Raw genomic sequence first — 20,688 nt, forward strand, 5'->3', positions numbered from 1 at the left:
AAGTTTTAAAGGGATCGTCAAACATGTATATATACACGATAATTTTAATTCATCATATTAAAAATTTCTTATAATTTTAATTATAAACTTTACTACGTGAGAAGATCGATCTTGGTGGGTTTTAAAGAAAAAGCAAAAATATGTTGATTTAAAGTGTGGGGTATCTATGCTATGATCATGAATTTGTTTGACGACAGCTTGTAAGAGATTAAAACAGAATACTGTTGTTGTTAATTGTAATTTGCCAGGCCAAACATGGACCCACAGACACTGATTGCACGATCTTGTAAGACTTTTTCATCTTCAATCTCTGTCATTTTTAAACCAAAAACGCGTATTCAAATACTCCATATAATTTGGGTACCTTTTGCTGTGTTCTCTCTTTCCTTAAGAGACAGGTTGTCCTAACAAGCAGAATAACACTTTACACTGTTGTTTCATATTTCATCATCCGACTTCAATTTGTTTCATTTTGATCATTAAAGTTGTATAATGGCCAATCCTAAAATAATGTGACCTAGTGAGCACTTTCACCAGCCAAGATCTCACAAGTGTGTGAAAGGTCGGGTAACTAACCATTCTTTTTCCCAGCCCTATAAACGAGCACTACCGAGAGTGCTCACTAGTCGTAACGCAAGGAGTTGATTGATCAAAGTTAATAAACCTCCACAAAGTCGTAAAATCATGTCTAGGGGCTGACACCCACCAGGTATCGGAAGGTCAAGAAAGTTGTTGACATGATGACAAGGGAATCAATGACTAAAGCCCCAGTGACCAACAACCATAACTACAATGGTTCTAAAGTAGTGAAATTCCTTGTCGAGTAAGTTTTGATACACATGAACCAGACCTACATACACAAAGAACAAAATATATCTCTGGTCATATTCTTGTGGAACTTCTGTCGTCCCCTTCATTGTGGTCCCGTGGGATTGACCACAAGTGGCTAAACTGAAACAAAAGAGTAAGACAGGTAATTGAGCTGAAACAAATCAAAGTTGAGTGACCAACATGAAATAAACATCAGAGTTTCCATTTCTATAACTGGTTAATAGTCTAACAATTCCTCCAAAGCCACCCTATACCCTGGTGGGGCTGGGGTGGAGGTGGGGACAATAAAATTGAAGTCTTTAATGTATGCATTGACAAGAAACAATTATGATATCACATGCTTGCTATTCTATTATTGAGAACGTGTATATAAAAAGAAAAAGTCTAGCTGAAACAACAAATCTTTGTCCTCTCTTGTATTACAAGATTTACAATTCCTGTCCCAGAATCAATTTTAGCATAATGATCTGGAAGACCATCTGGAATCTGCTGATGAACAACATTGCCACAAAACTTACAGTAATGGTTACGACACTGTCGACACATCGAGCTAGAATCAAAATTAGTAGTCAGTAGATACAATTATCCGGAGGTGCTTCTTCTGGTATCTGAAAGAGAAATCAAATTGCAGAAAAGAAAAAATCAATTATACGCTCAAAATACAAACTTTATCAGAAGTAAAAAAAGGGGGGAAAAACCACTATATGAAAGTCATACTCGTACTTTTTCATGCCCACGTAGTAGTTCTACTAGTTTACCAAATTTATCTTCTGCGGGAGAATTAGGACTCGTGCAATGCCCACTTCACAATCTAAAGTGAAATGATACCCAATTTTTACAAATCAATCTTGGTTGGTTCAACCCTGTTTGCCAATTAAATCCCAATCTTTTCTGTATGTGCGCGCCTTATTATGTCTAGGAGGCACACTTGCACTGTTGGGGTGCCAGGTTGGGGGATTAGATGCTACTATACAATATTAAGGAAGAAAAATAAAGTAAAATCTTATCCATTGTAGTTTCATATCACGTTCAATACTTAATAACAAGCATACCCTTGTGTCCAATGTGAATACCCCGTCAATGTACCTAGCATTTTCTGGTCTTAGTTTATAAAGAATTCATCCAATTCAAGGATGTTTAAATAGTAATACTAACACATAGACAAGTATAATGCTAGTTTACCTCTCCAATTTTCCATTCTGCTTTCATCCAAATGCTATTGTCCATGTTACTGTTCCCACTGTGCGTGTTGTTCCTGCAAAACAAGTTGAGATCAATTGCAAGAAGACAGGAAATTATTAATGGTTAACCAGTATATTATTGAATGGTATATATTCAACACCAAAATGCCCAAAAAATGAATGAAAGAAAAAATGGAGTGAAATAAAATTGTTTCTTGATTGCATAGCACTCTTATCTAACAATAGTGCAGGACCTCTCAAGGGATTGCTGATTTCTCACTCTCATTAGCTTTTCACCTTATCATGAACACAAAACATGGTTCAAGTAAAAATAATCGCAATGATATCAAAAGTTGCATGAGGACTATAGTCAAACATGGCTTAGGTTTTTTTAACCCATGTATTCTTTGCAATTATTATTTGAAACTACTATATCCACATAGCCAAAAAAAAAAAAAAAAAAAAAATCATATTTCACGAAATTTTATTCTCAAAAAATATACATCAAGCAGGCACTCATTATGGATTTCTAAAGAAAATCTAAAACTATTAACATGAACTGGCTCTAAAGCATTCTGTTTGGATTTTTAAAAAATAAAAATTATAAGAATAATAACAAGAATAATAAGAATAGGCAAATGGCTTTTATGTGAATTGGATTAGTGATAAGAGAGATATTCAGCACAAGAGAGAGATGAAGTGCCGTAGGGAACCGTGAGGTGCTAAGTGTTAGATACATAATAATACTGAAGAGCTGTCTTCTGTGGTCTTGGTATCCATACGCATAAAAGCCATTTTTTAATATAATAAATCTTTCTTGTGATTAAACTCTACATAGTTATGGTTCTAGTTCTACATAACCTTTTAGCACACAGTATAATAGCAAATAAACAGTAATTGGTGCAACAACTTACATCAACTGGATGCTTTTAGTCACATCCAAGGCAGAATTAGCCCCACTCATAGGAACTTCAGCCGGGTTATAAGCTGCAGTAGGCATATGAGATGAGATTGTTGACGTTGAAAATGGGTTCTGGTGAGAACTTATTGCAGGTGAATTATTTCCCTGAAATGTGCTAGATGCCTGACTGTAGTTCTGGAAAGAATGGGATTGCCCGAAGGTATAACTTGATGCAGCACCAAACCTGGGAAGTAATATGGCACAAAGGATACATGGTAAGCTGAACATACACAAGTGAATGGACAATAGAAAAATTAGTATTAGAGATAATAGCTAACATTCTAGACGTGTTTAATGATGCTCCCAATTGACCAAAAGTTGACACTGAAGGAGGGCTACCACTCTGAATTGTCGTTGGGGTATTTGGGCTGACACCGGCAACAGAGTTTTGAGTGCTAATTGAGGCATTTGATGAAATCGCATAAGGTTTCTGTACAAGGCTTTGAAATTCAACCAATTTGGAATTTAGTAGGCTCCTTTCTCTTTCGATCTGCATCAGGATAAGAACAACCAATAGCCAGTAAATAAACTGATCTAACAAGTAGCCTGATTCCTATTATATAACTGTGTAATTTAAATATATTCAAAACTAATGAAATGCCAAATCCATGAAACTTTCTGAACAAATTAAACATATTACTAACATATTAGTGAAAGCCCAGCACTAATTGAAATTTTATAGTAAATCTCATTCCTAATTACAGATATGTAAAACAACTGAAACACAGATTGATAAAATCCCAACCTTTTCTCCGCAAGAATCTAATCAACTTAAGAAAAGGGAGAGTTATTTTGCTTTGGGTAATCAGTTTACTGCTTATACCGTGTAATCAATTTACTGCTTCAACTTTGAAAATAAATGTCTGGATATGAATTTGTATAAGCCTTTAGATGATACAACTTTCAACCTCACTAGACAGTTTGCCTCAGGAATACAAAATGGCAAGTGAGTGAGTTTAGATTATCTTACAATGGACTGTAAGCTCAATCCACGCTTAGCTTCATCATATGCCAATGCACGCAACTCTTCATAGCTGATATCACCAACAATGTCACATGGACCGCTGTGGACAAAATAATAGACCATTTATGAACTCTGTTTCGGCGACAAAATGACAAACTGAATTATGAAACTGGAAACTTTAAAAGATTAATTTATTAATGTTGTAAATGTAGCTCATATAGAGTGGAACACAGGTTTACTGAATCAAATTGGCCGATGCCATCGCTCCTTGCAGGTTTTAATTTACTGTCTTTAGGGATGTTGAATAGGTTGGGGTAGGGAGCCAATGCCCCTCAGTACGTTACAGGGATATTTTCTTATTCAGGCCATAAAATCTTGTATGAAATTGGGCTAAGGTTAGTATAAATATTGATGATGTAACCCTATTATTCAATACCGAATAAAATCTCCGCTTCGCTCCTTGTGGATGTACACACATCTCCAAACCATGTTAAATACTTGTGTTGATTTCTCTCTTTCACTTCTCTATTATTTGCGTATAAACTCTAGCAACTAGTATCAAAGCTCCGGGTCTAAATGGCAAGTACTTCAATTGTAAAATTCGAATCGGGAATTTTGGATTATGACAGTGAAAGGTGAAGGATTTGTTGGCGTAGCAACGGATGGTGAAGGCGCTACCTGGGAAAAAGCCAGAAGATACATCATATGCCGATTGGGAAGAGCTCGAGGTGCAAGCAATTAGTATAATTCGCCTCTATTTAGTGGACGAGATCATATATCACATCTAGGACGTTGAGTCTCCGACGAAGGTTTGACTAAAATTGGAGAGTCGTTGTATGTCGAAATCTCCCATGAACAAGTTGTATCTAAAGCAGTGGCTATACAAGCTCAAGATGCTAGAGGGTACAGAGATGATTCAATACACCAATGTGTTCAATCAAATTATCAACAATTTGTTGCGACTTGAAATCAAGTTTGATGACGAAGACAAGGCAATAAGAGACTATGATTCTGGAGATGAAGACATGCTATCAATCAGTCTCTACAGGTAATTCAAATAGATTACGTGACTCCTGGGTACTTGATTTAACTTGTTCATATCACGTGTCCTCTATACAAGTTCAAGATGCTAGAGGGTACAGAGATGATTCAATACACCAATGTTTTCAATCAAATTATCAACAATTTGTTGCGACTTGAAATCAAGTTTGATGACGAAGACAAGGCAATAAGAGACTATGATTCTGGAGATGAAGACATGATATCAGTCAGTCTCTACAGGTAATTCAAATAGATTACATGACTCCTGGGTACTTGATTTAACTTGTTCATATCACATGTCCTCACCAGGACTAATTTGATTCATATCGTTCTAGTGATTTTGGATATATTTTGACGGGTAATGATGCATCATGTAATTGGAACGAGATCCATAAAATTTAAAATATTTGAAGGTGTGTGAGAACTTTGGAGGATGTTGGGCATGTATCAGAGTTGAGAAGGGGGCTATAATTGTGATGAAAGGTTAGAAATTGATAGGGAATATCTACAAACTATTGGGGAATACAATCGTAGGTGTAACTGCTATAGCAAATTCTAAGTCAGATGAGACTCTCCTATGGCATATGCGACAGTGTCATATAGGAGAACGTGATATGATTGAGTTTCACAAGAGGAATTTGTTGAAGAGTAAAATCATGCAAGCTGGATTTCTGCAAGTTTTGTGTACTTGGAAAACAATCCAGAGTACAGTTCAATACAAGAAATCACAAGACAAAGGGGGTATTCTTGATTATGCGCATTCTGATTTTGGGGACCAATGAGGAAGTTGTTTAAAAGTGCATCTCAGTAATTCATTACTTTCAATGTTAACTTCTCTAGAAAGGTTTAGGTATATTTCATGGAGCACAAGTTTGAATCTTTTGCCAAATTCAAATCATGAAAAGCAGAAGTAGAGAACCAAACGAGCAAGAAAATTAAGTATCTCAGGAGAAACAACAGTACATAGTACATAGATTCACAATTTTTGAAATTCTGTGAGCGTGGTATCCAGCAACACTATACAGTTCGTAAGACATCGCAGCAGAATGGTGTAGCAGAGAGGATGAACAGAACAATTACAGGACGGGTGAGATGTTTGAGATTGAATGCAGGGCTTCTGAAGAGTTTTTGAGCAAAAGCGGTGAACATGGCGTGTTATGTCATAAACAGATCACCACGAGCAGCACTAGATGGAAAAAGTTACAGAGGAAATTTGGACGAGTAATGAAGTTTATTATTCTGGATTGAAAGTATTTGGGTGTCCAACTTATGTGTATATCTAATGATCAGAGATCCAAACTTGATCTGAAATTGAGAAAGTGCATTTTTCTGGGCTATAGAATGGTGTAAAAGGGAACAAGTCTTGGGATCTAGAGGCAAAGAAGATGGTCATAAGAAGGAATTAGTCTTGATGAAGAATTTATACTTAAAGCTTCTCCATATGAAGAAAAGTAATGGTGACGTGGACATTAATGCTCAGGGAGCTAGTATTGCCACAGATAGACCCCGTCGTACTATTAGGCCATCGATGAAATATGGATTCGAGGACTTAATTTCTTATGCACTCATTACCAGCAATGGTGATCCTATAACTTTTCAAAATGCCATTGGTAGTTAGAAGAAAAGTAAATGGATAGAGACTATGATGGAGGAAATTGGGTCATTGCATAAAGATGACACCTGGAATTTGGTGGAGCTTCCAGAGGGGAAGAAACCGATAGGGCGTAAGTGGGTGTACCAAAAGAAAAAAGCAATATCAGAAAAGGAAGGGAAAAGATACAAGGTTCAATTAGTAGCTAAGGGATCCTTACATATGAAAAGAGTAAATTATGACAAGATTTTCTCTTCGATCATCACACACACTTACCCATCAAGATTGTCTTGACAAGGGTAGCCAGTTTTGATTTGGAGTTATAGCGACTATATGTGAAGACTGCTTTCTTTCATGGTGATTAGGAGAAGCAAATTTTCATGGAGCAGCCGAAAGGTACTTAGAACTAGGAACGGACAATCTTGCGTGTAAACTGAATAAGCCTTTATATGAGCTTAAGCAGTCTCCATGGCTATGGTATAAAAAGTTCAACTCCCACGTGATTCAAATTAGCTATAGTCGCTGTGAGTATGATTGTTGTGTTTACTACAGAATTCTTGAGGATAATTCATATATTTTCTTGATGTATGTGGATGACATGTTAATTGCTGCTAAGAACATGAATGAGGTAAACAAATTAAAGTCTCTGTATAGCAATAAGTTTGATATAAAAAACTTGGGACCGACTAAAAGGATTCTTGGCATGGAGATCAGCAAAGATAGGAAGGCTAGAATATTATGGGTATCACAGGAAAATTATTTAAAGAAAGCGTTGGAGAGCTTTAGCATGTTCAATGCAAAATCATTGGGCACACCATTGGTAAATCCCTTCAAATTATCCAGTAATTAGTGCTCAAAGAATGAAGAAGAAATTAACAAGATGTCAAAGGTGCCTTATGCCAGCGCAGTGGGATGTTTGCTATATGATATGGTGTACCAGACTAGAGTTAGCACATGTAGTCAGTAGGTGAGCAAGTACATGCAAATCCCGACTGAGAACATTGGAGAGCTGTAAATTGGATTTTTAGATACTTAAGAGATACAATGGAGCGTAAGATCATGTTTGAGAGACAACATGATGATGTTTCAGTTTAGAGGTACGTAAATGCTGATTATGCAGGCGACTAGAATGACAGAAGGTCTCATACAGATTATGTTTTCCCACTTGCAAGTGAACCTATATGTTGGATATCAATGATCTAGTAACTTGTGGCATTATCCACAACTGAAGCATAGTACATGATGGCAACTGAGAGAGCTAACGAATTATACTGGTTGACAGGGCTTGTCAAGGAGCTTGGGATTAAGCAAGATGAAATGAAGCTGTATTAATAGCAAAGAATCATATTTATCATGTAAGACCCAAGCAAATTAATGTGCGATTTTAAAAGATAGGGAGTTGGTTACTTCAGAAGAAATGTTGCTAGAGAAGATGCATATCTCAAAGAATATAACAAACATGTTGACAAAGCTAACACAATGGACCGGTTCAAACATTGCTTGAACTTGATTAACATCTTTAGGTGTTCGAAAGAGGATGTATCCCTATCCATTGGTCCCAGATGGTGTATTTTCCCAAGTCATGCTTTTTCAGTGTTTTCTCCTAAAGGGTGAATATTAGCTAAGGTGGAGATTGTTGTGGATGTGGCTCATATAGAGTGGAACTTGGGTTTACTTAATCAAATTGGCCGATGCTGAAGCGAAGCAAAGCGACATCTACCTTGCGGGTTTTGATTTACTATCTATTTGCCAGGGACACTACATAGGTTGGGGCTGTCGAGACAACGGCCCCGCGTTACAGTATGGTATGGGCCCTAAAGTCTTATAATTGAACTAGGATTAGTATAAATAGTAAATATCGATGATATAATCCTATCATTCATACCGAATAAAATCTCCACCTCGTTCCTTGTGGACATAAGCACAGCGTCGAACTACGTTAAATACTTGTGTTGATTTCTCTCTTTCACTTCTCTATCATTTGAGCATAAAATCCAACAATTAAAGATATGGAAATATTAGATGGTACATACTTTTTGTTGTGCCCATAACAAGTAAGCTTCCACAGTGGCCTCTCATTTTCAAAATCTTCAATAATTTGACGTTTGCAAGACTCGGGATCTGTGCACCTACATATGCATCAAAACCATAAGCCGCCAAATGCATGTGATATGAGTATAAAATGAAAGAGTGAAATATTATAAATGCAGAGAAAAGAATATCTTTCATTGATGACCACACACTTACTTGTGATTAGGTGCAGAAGTCTGACTATCGGATTGCCGCAATGAGGAGGAGCTATTTGTATTCAAAGGGGAGAAACGAGTCCATTTATTTTCAAAAGGCTGATCCCAAAAGAATATTGCAGGGTAAAAAACAAGATAATGAATACATTGATAAAACGACAGACAAGCCGTAACTGAGTCACACTTAGATGACACCACCATGAATCTGAAATCAAATATGCAGTAAGAAGTTAGAATCAATAAGGAAAAGAACCTTGAATTGATTTGGTCTGGATCCAAAATCATTTGCCCCTCTCACTTGAGCATTATGCTGGACTCCAAAACCAAAAGGATTGGGCTTCTGCTGTTGTGGATTTGTGTGCTGAAACTGGGTGCCAGTTTGCGTACCAAATCCAAAGGGACTGGACTGTGATTGTGGCGGTGTGTCATGAAGAAACTTACAATGATCACCATATCGACAACTGTGTGAGATTAGAAAAGTATTACATGATGCAGAAAACAACTGAAGCAATCGACCTATCAAGATTGTTCATAATTCCATATATGTCACGTAAAATTATATGCAATTCTGAAGTCTGAAATGATTGAACCATAGACATCAGAGAGGTAAGATATGATAAAGCACAAGAAGAGTAGTGCCAACATGCTTTATAAATTCTAAATAAAAGTGGAGAGTGGCTCTCTTGACATTACTGCACTCTATTGTGCATCAATTTGCAGTGCATACAATATCTCCGCACTAAAGCATAAAGTGATCTAGCTTTGAGATGAACTTATAACTTCAAATTGATGCCATTCGCACATCCTAGTCCCTATGGCCAAATCAATAACAGTATTGCAATTTAATCATTGTATATATGCAATTTTTAAGTAGTATTTTACTATATAGCTAGACTAAGGGATAGCTATTCAAGAGTGCAGAGTTCTTGAGCTCACAGAACATTCTATATTCCGGTAGTTGTAAACATGAAAACGGTAATACTAAATTAGAGATAATCGAAAGATAATCCCACTCCACAACTCAAATTTGTTCAAATTACTCGTAAATCAACTTTACAGATTTCCTTGAGTTTCATGTTTAATGATCTTCGAACCACTTTAGATCCCGAGTCAACAAAACACTATCAACTATAGTCTATAGATGGTATTCCAACTTATAAGCATGTCAATAATAAAAAATTAAGCTCCATATTTTCAAATAATCTAAAATTAGTTAGTGCAGAGAATCCCAAGGGTTTAGTCTTCATAAAAATTATTGTGCAAAACCCAAACAAAATAAAAATGAAGCCCCTTCAATTACAATGACAATTTACCATCGAAGCACGCAAAATGGTAAAAATATATCAGACACTTAAAGCTTCCTTGCAGTATTGCTGTCGACGGTTTATAAGAGTTCAAAAATTGAAATACAGTTTAGTTTCGAATAACACCCCAAAATAAGTATTACGAACGAAAACTGGGAGCTAAATTAATATGACTTAAAAATAAACCTATAAAGGTACCTGCCACGTTGAAAATTCCTGCAGAGTTCTTTTCTTGGAGGCATAATTAACGATTCCAATTTAGGGTTCTACGACCATTTTATTTTAAGCAAAATATGAGGTTTTGGGAGGGAATTTTAACTGTGAAATGGGGATAATATATTGCGTCACGTTGACGCAATAAAGTCATTATTTTTCTCCCAAGAAATTACTTGCTACCAGGGGACCCAAGTGCATTAAAAATCAATGGTTGGGGATTGTGACCGCCAAAAAAAAAAAAAAATAGTAGGGGACTTACTTGCTATTTTTTAATAGGTTAAGGATCAAAAATATAGTTCCAGATTTTGAGAGCCGGGTTAGGGTTTTAACTTAAATCCCTCTGGAAGAAGAAGACCGAGGAGAATTTCAAGAATGAATTTTAAAGAGAATATGGCAGAAAAAATAAGGATTTACGTTGGAGGATTGGGCCTGAATGTGAAAGAAGATGATTTGAAAAAGACTTTCACTTCACCTCAATTGGGAACTGTGGATTCAGTAGAAGTAATGCGCACCAAAGGCCGCAGCTTTGCTTATTTGAACTTTGTTCCAGTTTCCGACAAGGGCCTTGCCAAGCTCTTCAGCACGGTATGCTTATTTGGCTCTGCTGTTTTGTAAATGGATTTGCTTTTTAGGGTAGTATTTGTGTTTTACAGTAGAAAATTGGTGATTTTGAGAAATGACTCTTTTGAAGTTTAATTTGATTGTTTTCGAATTCCGATTTCAATACCCATATCCGTGGTACTAAACGTAACGCAGGTCGAAGCTATTCTGAGATGATTATATGGGTAAAGATAAGAAAAGCTCTTTCAAGGTGGTTTAACTGCTGTCAATAGGGACCAATATATTCTCCTTTAACAGAAAATTAGATACAAATCGTTAATTTGTCGTTATAGGAAGAGGAACAACAAGGATAACTAACATAGGTGTCCGAAGGTGATGTACCATAGTGGAGAAACAATGCGTCCAAGCCTGAAATTTTGAGTCTAGATTCTTGAATATTTTTGTTTTTCTCTGCACTGACAAATCGGTTGTGTAATTTTATGGCTTGTATGCTGACTAGCTAAAGGATGAATTAGCTTGTTTTGCATTTTTGGACTTTAGAATATTCTTGCTTTTGCTCATTGGATAATGTAATTTTACAGTATAATGGGTGTGTGTGGAAAGGTGGCAAGTTGAGACTTGAGAAGGCTAAGGAACACTATTTTGTTCGCTTGAAACGTGAGTGGGATGAAGATGTTGAACTTGCCGGCAATTTACCCACCCGGAATATTGATCCAGCTGAAAATGTGATCTCTTCAGAAAAATTAAAGAAAGACCCCAGCATGGAAAAAGTGCAGCTCCGGATTTTCTTTCCCAAACTAAGAAAGGTAAAATCTTTTATTCTCTAGCTATGCTTGCATGCCATATCTCATTCTTGCTCAATACCGTTTCTCTTTCTCTTAGCTGTGGGTTAAATGTAAAATTAACTGCAATTGTGTTATTTCCTTCATAAAAAATATGATTGGCTTGCAAGCTAACTTGCTAAGTCTACTGCCAGAATTGAGATCTTAGAACTATAATTGCATGAGTCACATCTGTGGATGTACTGATATATGTTGTTTCATTTCTTCCTGAAGATAAAAGCAGTTCCTTTCAAAGGAACGGGCAAGCACAAATACAGTTTCCAACGTGTTGAAGTTCCTCCTCTTCCTGTCCACTTTTGTGACTGTGAGGAGCATTTTTGCCCTGCTGAGACAGTTAAAGAAAAAGCTTCTAATCATGAAAGTGAAAATTTTGGAGTAAATGAGGAAGAGCTTAACATTATGAAGTCAGTTATGAACAAGATTTTGGAAAGAGAGAACTGCTCAAATGCAACTCGTAACAAGGCTGGGTTTACTATGGAAGTAAACGATTCAGCCACATTACTCAACAATGTGCAAGTTGATGACAATGGGGATGATCAAGGGACCGATGAAGATAGCCTGATAATTAACATGGTGGCTGGGCCCAATGATAGAAGTGCTTTCTTCAAGGATCAGAGACAGGAAGCTGCTGCTGCTGATTGGGTATTGCTTAACGGTTGATTGTATGACTTTTAATGCTTGTGCAATGTTGCATGTGCTTTCAGTGCTTAATTGAAATTTGTCTTCTATTTTTTCTGTGGTTACACAGGATTCAACATTAACAGAACTAAAGACCTCTAATGATAGACACCCTCGGGAAGTGCATAGAAGTCAAAAGAGGGAAACTGTGGCTTCTAAGAAGAGGAGGAAAACATCATTTGATGAAGATGATAGAAACGATGTATCTGGAAGGAAGAGAATGAAAGGTAGCCCACCTATAGTCATTAATAAATTAAGCACAGATGTAAACACTCAACCAGAAGAGACAGAATCAGGTTCCGCACAGTTAAATCATGACGCATCACCTTCACAAAAGTCAGAATATCTGGTAAGTCAGAAGGACAGCACAGAACACATGGAAAATTCAACAAGCCATGGTCCTGAAGTAAAAGAGCAACAGAGTCTTATTGATCCTGGCTTTACTGACAAGGAAAACCAATCAAGCCAAGTAAAAGAGCTGGAAAAAATTACAGATGTTATATCTGATATACCAAGAGCAACTGTTGATAAATCAGCCAGAGGTGCCTCATGGCTACAGAAGTCCTCGTGGACGCAGCTGGTTGGCGATACACATAATAGTTCATTCAGTATCTCACAAGTTTTGCCTGGTGCAACTTTTGAAAAACAGGAGCTACCACAGTTCAACCACTTCGTGTTTTCAAGAACCAATAAGCCACATAAATCTTTTGAAAAAGAGACCAGCAATTCTGTTGAAGGGGTAAGTAAACCTAAGGGAGGAGCCAATAAAAATTTGGCCACTGCTGATCATAAGTTTGATGTGGATGCTTTAACAAGGAAAGAACAGAACGGCGATTTAAATTGTGAGAAATCCAGTCCTGAAATGAAGATGCAAATTATAAAGGATAATGAGGTTTCCACTTCGACGCTTGGGCAGAATGTGCCATCAGCACTCAATCGACCTTCACTAGGAGATATTGTTACAAGCGAAGCTTGCCCTTTCATGAGGAGTGCCGCTTCAATGAAAGAGTGGACAAAGACTAAAGCAGCTTTAAGTGGATCATTCAAGAAAAAAAGGTGAGGAGAAATAGTCTATTAATGATTGAGAAGAAGTCTAGAAGGGCTCGAAAACTCGCCAAGGAAAAATTCATGGCTTGTCTGATTTATTGAATCTGATTCTTATGTAATATGAGCTAAAAATTTAGATACTTCAAATTTTGTTTCTACAATTTAATGGCGTCGAGAGTTGTAAGATTTTTGTTTTCCTGTACTAAAGCTTTATACTCAATGTATTGACTGTCATGGTTGGTGCCTGGTCGCCATAAGTTTAGTCTCCATTTGGTAAATTTTATGAATCAATTTATAATGATTGAAAATTTTATAATGATAAAAAATTTCATCTTTAATAACATTCCAATGGAGTGGATCAACTAGTACTGTTAAGTCATCCGTCGCTCATATCTATCTATAAATTAAATTGTCTACAAATTCTTTTGAATAGACATTTCTTCCAATTAATGGAGGCTACGAGGGATTCAGTAATAAATTGTTGTTTATAAGATCGACTGAAAATCGCCTGATTTAGTATGGCGGCAGTGTACCCAAAAAAATAGATTAACAGGCTTGCAGAACTAGATGCAGGACATGACAATTAATATACTGTGAAAGATGAAGCATCGAGGACACATTCCGTCAAGAATAATGTTAAGAGTAATGTTATTTAAATCTATCGAGATATAACCCTAATCTATCTTGTATTAGGTAATAAACTAAATAAAATGTAAAATTAAATGACTTATTTAGGTCTGGGCGTGGTTTAATTTGGGTTGGTTTCGACTCTAACCTGAAATCCAAATCGAATTAGTCGGTTTGGACAAATTTCAACCCAAACAACCCACTGTAGTTCTTAAACCAAATCAAACCAAATCGAATCGGTTCGATTTGGTTAGTTGGTTCGGACTTTTAGTCTAAATTAATTTTTTTAAAAACAAGTCCGAATTTTAAGCCCACTTAGATTACAATAACTAAATAAATTTTTACTACAAGAACAATTGACTAACAAATAAAATCGAGTTCAAAAAAATAGATTAACAGGCTTGCAGAACTAGATGCAGGACATGACAATTAATATACTGTGAAAGATGAAGCATCGAGGACACATTCCGTCAAGAATAATGTTAGAGTAATGTTATTTAAATCTATCGAGATATAACTCTAATCTATCTTGTATTAGGTAATAAACTAAATAAAATGTAAAATTAAATGACTTATTTAGGTCTGGGCGTGGTTTGATTTGGGTTGGTTTCGACTCTAACCTGAAATCCAAATCGAATTAGTCGGTTTGGACAAATTTCAACCCAAACAACCCACTGTAGTTCTTAAACCAAATCAAATCGGTTCGATTTGGTTAGTTGGTTCGGACTTTTAGTCTAAATTAATTTTTTTAAAAACAAAAAATTGTCCGAATTTTAAGCCCACTTAGATTACAATAACTAAATAAATTTTTACTACAAGAACAATTGACTAACAAATAAAATCGAGTTAATAGAGACGGATCAATATAAAACTTGAAAAGTTTTGTTGTTTTTCTATGTGTTATGTAGTTTGACTACTTGAGTAGAAAAAAAAATGTTAAGTTTAATATAATGAGCTTTCGAAAGGAAATTATCAGTGCTATTACTTATCGGCAACATCATAAATTGGAGGGAATCGAGATATAGTTATGAGATTATGACATTTTTTTATTTTTTTCTTAAATTTAAAAGAAAATGAACATATAACTGGGCTAGGTTGGTTCAGTTAACCAACGGTTTGAAACTTCAAACAATCACTAAACCGACCCATCATTGTTTGTTTAAAATAAAACCAAACTAAATCAAATACCCATGTCCAACAAACCCGAACCAACTCGAGTCGGTTCGATTTGATTGGTTTGAGCGATTTTTTGATTTTTTTGCCTAGGCCTCGCCTTATTTAATTATACATATCATTTAATACTAGATTATGTCTAGGTTCAATCAGTTACATTTCCTGACGAAAATCTTGGAAGGATTTCTTAGAGCTTAACTGACTCATTTAACTTTACTTATTATTTAATGTCACATTAACGCCACATGGACTGGAGTTATAACTCCAATTAAGCTAATAAAGTAACTCATCAAGAATAACAGAGCCATCATATAAATTTTAACAATCTACAAACCAACGAAGAAACACAGCAGTTCATTAAAAGTTCATAGAAAATTGAGAATAATTATTCATAGTACATCACAAACAAAGAAAATCAAGCTCCACTTCCATTACAAATGCACGAACCTTGACATCGGTTTCATCTAGCACTATAATCTAATTTTAAGTCTTGAGTCCAAACACGAGACACAAATCCAACTTATTTCTTAAGGAAGCAAAAGCTTCAATACCCAGCCATTTAGTAGTTACTACTACCGGTCTTTGAGTTCCTGCTCAAATTGATGTAATTTCCCCCGCAGAGGCTGCAAAAATAATTTCAAATCCTCAATGATCCTTCGCTTATCTTGTTCCAAAAGATCTTCGTCTTCACTGAGTTTTGCTTGAATCTGCAGAGAAAATGTAAAAATGAATAACTTACACATTGAAGTTGAGTTTCTTCAGGGGTGTGTACAAACAAAGCTCAATTCTTTAAAATCTTATTCTGCTGAGAAGAGCAAGGTTCTCGAATGGTGTAATATTGCATCAATAATGTCTTTATTCTACATCGTTCTGCAAAGGGGTCTTGAACGCTAAAACATAACATACCTGCAAATCATCCAGTTCACCAAGTGAGAACTCTGGAATATCTATATGGCCTTTGACCTTCCTCCTCTCTGATCCAACTGTCCATTCTCCTGATATCCATATTTCACTTGTGAAAAATAGCATGGAAACGAAAAGGAAAAAAAAAAGGATGAAGTAAAGTACGACAGCTCTGTAAAACAGAAAGAAAAACAAAGAGTACCATTTACTCTCAATGTCAATTCATAATTGTAACCAACGCGTTTTTTGTTTCTTACAGTCACCAAGAATGCCTGCAAGTCCAGTTGAATTATCATTACTCAGAAATAGCAGTTGACGTCATAACCATAAAACATCCAATGTAGCTTTATATATAGCAACCATGTTACCAATTAAAAGACACTTTTTTCACCGTCCATAATCATTCCCATTCTGCATTTTCTTGTTTCTTGCCATTTGAAAAAATTAAGATCTCTATACTTGTCCCACTGATTTAAGTCCCCTTTCATTTTAAGTTTTTCTGACCTCTTTTATTTCTGTTAAAAAAACATTTACGAGTAACTTGCCCATTAATTTCACGATACAATCCCAGATTTTACCCCTTATCAGCTGCACAGGGCTTCATTTCTCAGCTTGCACGCTTAGGTTATGCTTGGCTCCAGATTAGGCTGCATATAAAATTACAAAGGATAATACTAGGTACATGGTACGATAGTGAATTAAGGTGGATAGCATTCTTCATTTTTCATTCCAACAGATAATCTGAACCATCAACCTTATAACATTATCGAAGGTCGGAGGTAGGTTTGGACTTGATAAGGCATGTTTGGAAAGTGTTTACAAAAGGTTTAAGTTATAGATATGTTGAAGTGTGAGTCATTTGATGGCAACTCCTGTAATATCCAAACCCATCCAACCACCACCCAATCCAACCGGATTTGGGATCAAAGATATCAGACGTAAATTGCATGGGCCGATTTGGTGCCGTTTAGATGGTGAATATGGTGGATAACTTGAGGGGGGGCAAGTAAGATGGAGGAATTCGTTGCTAAGTTCAATGAGTCTTCACGAGCTTTCTTGCACAGCGCTGTGCCAATAGTCAGAGTAGAGAAGGCGGTCCCGAGGGTTATTTTCGGAGTAGTAAAGGATTAAAGCAAGCGGATCATCTGTCTCCATTGCTATTTGTATTATAATGGAAGCTTCAAACACGATGCTCGAGAAGGCTACGGAGAAGAGTTTAAGGGACTTTATGATTGAGCATTTGCAGGCATCTCATTTGTTATTTGCAAACGATACGCAGATCTTCTATGACACAAATGTGAAGCAATTCAAGAACCTGCATCATTTGCTTCTATGCTTTGAAGCTGTATTTGTATTTAAGATAAATCTGGAGAAATCTGAGGCTATCACGGTGGAAGAGATCAATAACGTGTAGAAGTTGGCTACTACATTGGGGTTGCAGGGTTGCGCAATTGGGCTTCCTTTAGAGCACGGTTTAAAAGTATACATATTTGAAACAGTATTATGGAAATGGTGGAGAGAAGGCCAGAGGATTAGAAGCGTATGTACATCCCAAAGGGAGGCTGTCTTATTCTCATAAAATCTACTCTATCGAATCTCCCTACGTATTTCTTATCATTATTTCATATTCTTGCTACAGTGGCAAAAAGATTATAGAGGATTAAAAGGAAGTTTCTTTAGGGGAATTAGGGGAGGAAATTAGATTTAGTTAACTGGGGTGTAGTTTGTTCTTCCATAAGGTTGGGGTGTCTCGAATTGAGAACCCTCGTATTGTTTTATAAGGCTTTGCTGGGTAAATAGTTGTGGCAATTCGAAGTGGAGAGTGAGTTTTTGGAGAGAAATTATAAGGTAGAATATGGTGTTATTAAGGGAGGATAGTGCTCAGTCGAGAGTCGTGGTTCTTATGGAGTGAGTTTATGGCTGTATATCCGACAATCGTGGAGCAATTTTCGAGATAGATTGACATTTCTAGTGATTGAATGGTAATACTATCAATTTTTGGGATGATTCTTGGTGTGAAGATCAGCCACTAAGGGTGAGATTCCCTTCTTTGTATCATATTGCGTTCGTGTTGTCTGCTATGGTGAACGACGTCTTAGACTACGTCTTAGATATACATAACGGAAGTCTTAATTGAAACGTTGTTTTGGATAGGTTTGCATGACTGAGAATTGGATGATTATGCGCTGCTTTTGACATCTTTTTATGAGGTACACATCAGGGCTGCGAGGATAATTGTAGCAGGTGGAGGTTGACACATGGTATTTTTCAGTTGGAACTTATTTTAGATCCTTATTAGGAAGTGTGGATAGTTCTTTCTCCTGGAAGTTGGTATGGAAATATAAATTGCCTCCATGGATGGCATTTTTACCATGGACAATGGTCAGAGGATGGCTATTAACTGTGGATAATCTTCAAACAAGGGTTTTTATGTTACAGAATGATGCTATATGTGTAGGAGAGATGGAGAGATGATTGACCACTTGTTCCTTCATTGTGATGCTACTCGTTTACTGTGGAAGGATATTCTAGCATCTGGGTGTTGTCGAGGCATATGGAAGACGCTTTAAAGACATGGACGAGAAAATTTCACGATAAGAATAGCAAGCTTGTACAAAACATTTATACGTGACGAGACAAAGAAACATGCACTATTTTATTGATCAAACACTGAAAATAAAGCAGATTAAAGAATTATTTTATTTGACATTGTATACTTGGTTTAATGCCGTGGCGACTATGCATATAAATGGACTGCCCAATTTCATGTTATTCCTTTCTAGTTTAAATTGATAATACATTTCCCGTTTGATTAATAAAATATTTGACTACCTTTCAAAAAAATAAATATATAGAAGTGGCGAATAAGTGGTTAGTACTAGTGGATCCTTCGAATTGTGTGCTTAAAAAATTGCTTGTGTAATAAACAATTTATAAACACGAGCCAGAAATAGGCATAATAAATGACATTCTTCAAATAAAATTCAACAAATAGTAACCACCTTAATCTATCATAATAACATCTACCTAATAATATCCATAATAATTTATACTAGATTCCTTAAACGTTCTAATCTAGTGCACCAAACGCACGCTAATGCACAAATCGACTACAACTTAGTCGAGGATGTCAAAGCAGAAGAAACCTTTATCGAATTAGAGCTAAGATGAAGATAATTTGCAAAATGAATTCACACAATCATATAATAGAATAAAAAGCCATGATCTTACGGGGTATTTATGTACCCTTTTGAAGTGACCTCTATTGATAAGTAAATACTTGTACCTAGTAGTTAACATTTAAGATGCTTATTTCCCAATTACTGAACTTCTTACTGCCCGTTTCTATTAGTTTCAATTTTTCATCTCTTAAAATCAACCGAGTCTGTAACTTGTAACTCGAATAGTAATTCTCGCATGAGAGATAGCAAACAGCTAAAAATAAGAAACCAATCTTTAGCCAAAAACATATTATGCATTTATCTTGTGTGTAAGATATAGATCTCTAAGTGGATCCTCTGACGATATCATGTATGTCAAATCTCCACAAGAAGAAAACAAAATTACTTGGAAGCTAAAAGAAATTCATAGGACTGAACAGAAATCATCTTGGCCATGTAAGTAGTTACGAGCACTCACATCACCAGTGCATCTGGTTACTTCAGCTATTTCTGCTCTGCCACCAGAGAACTCCAGGGCCCCCACAGACACGACCAATTCCTGCAATCAATGAGCATGCATGATACGTAAATATCTAGAAGCAGAAATGTTTCTACAATAACCCGATCGAGCATATAATATGAACAAGCTTGGATACATACCCATTATGGTCTTTGGAGACTGAAACTTGGATTTATCACAAAATATTAAATCTTAGGATCGAAGAAATTGCTTACTTGAGATTTAATTACGTATATTTCTTAGAAGGTATTATTTGGTCATTCCACCGAAAGGTTGTTTCTCTATTTAGCTAACATTTAAGCTAATGCTCCAGTATGTTTAACATTTCCCGTTGATTGTTGAGATAGAATTGTTTTTTATAATTTTAATTCTGATTGACGATGTCTACAGCAACAGTACTTGTGAATATTTGAAGAACAAGCCAAAAGTAATGAGAGAGACAAGAACATTAAAATCATGACAAATAACCCCCATCAAGCCACAACCAGGAAATGTCAAGGACTATCAACAGAAAAAGCTGTTGCAGGCTTGCAGCACAGGCGAGATAAATACACCTAGAAAAACATAAATAATCTATCTCTTATAAAACATCCCCAACACGCTTAGGCCTATGAATCCGCTGTTCTCACGCCTTCATGCTCCAAAGGCCTCATTTTTCAGTTATCACCCCTACCCACCCCACTCCAAGTTTAAGCCGAAAAGTCACATCTTTATATTCCCTTTTCTTGGCTCCTACACCTCTCCAATCCTCATTTCATGCATTCCCGAGCTGCGTATGCAAAAATCACACTACTGTTTTTTCACTCTTTTCAACTTACAATCTATAATCATCAGCTGACAT

The 20,688-nt window shown here is 36.2% G+C and overlaps 3 protein-coding genes across 4 annotated transcripts; 1 reads left to right on the forward strand and 2 right to left on the reverse strand.

Moving 5' to 3' along the window:
- Positions 1-1,014: 1,014 nt before the first annotated feature.
- On the reverse strand, positions 1,015-10,451 carry LOC111372676 (zinc finger CCCH domain-containing protein 46). Of its 2 annotated transcripts, XM_022995057.1 has the most exons (10): positions 10,318-10,451; positions 9,069-9,276; positions 8,817-8,914; positions 8,603-8,698; positions 3,944-4,037; positions 3,252-3,463; positions 2,927-3,157; positions 2,014-2,086; positions 1,884-1,917; positions 1,015-1,439 (listed from the first exon to the last, which is right to left on the reverse strand). In XM_022995057.1, the coding sequence occupies exons 1-9, from the start codon at positions 10,359-10,361 to the stop codon at positions 1,909-1,911; spliced, it is 1,065 nt and encodes a 354-aa protein (XP_022850825.1). In that variant the 5' UTR covers positions 10,362-10,451; the 3' UTR covers positions 1,015-1,439; positions 1,884-1,908. The 2 variants fall into 2 exon arrangements, with proteins under 2 accessions (XP_022850825.1, XP_022850824.1); XM_022995056.1 differs by lacking the exon at positions 1,884-1,917.
- Positions 10,452-10,652: 201 nt separating this feature from the next.
- On the forward strand, positions 10,653-13,741 carry LOC111372677. Its single transcript, XM_022995058.1, has 4 exons — positions 10,653-10,920; positions 11,478-11,702; positions 11,952-12,380; positions 12,487-13,741. Exons 1-4 carry the CDS (start codon positions 10,708-10,710, stop codon positions 13,474-13,476), a joined length of 1,857 nt encoding a protein of 618 aa, XP_022850826.1. The 5' UTR covers positions 10,653-10,707; the 3' UTR covers positions 13,477-13,741.
- Positions 13,742-15,594: 1,853 nt separating this feature from the next.
- LOC111372661 lies at positions 15,595-20,688 on the reverse strand. The gene is made up of 7 exons (XM_022995043.1): positions 20,666-20,688; positions 20,316-20,401; positions 19,988-20,006; positions 19,806-19,893; positions 16,369-16,438; positions 16,170-16,258; positions 15,595-15,970 (listed from the first exon to the last, which is right to left on the reverse strand). The coding sequence occupies exons 1-7, from the start codon at positions 20,686-20,688 to the stop codon at positions 15,836-15,838; spliced, it is 510 nt and encodes a 169-aa protein (XP_022850811.1). The 3' UTR covers positions 15,595-15,835.

Source organism: Olea europaea, unplaced genomic scaffold (assembly GCF_002742605.1).
Source record: "Olea europaea var. sylvestris unplaced genomic scaffold, O_europaea_v1 scaffold1020, whole genome shotgun sequence".
NCBI lineage: Eukaryota > Viridiplantae > Streptophyta > Magnoliopsida > Lamiales > Oleaceae > Olea > Olea europaea.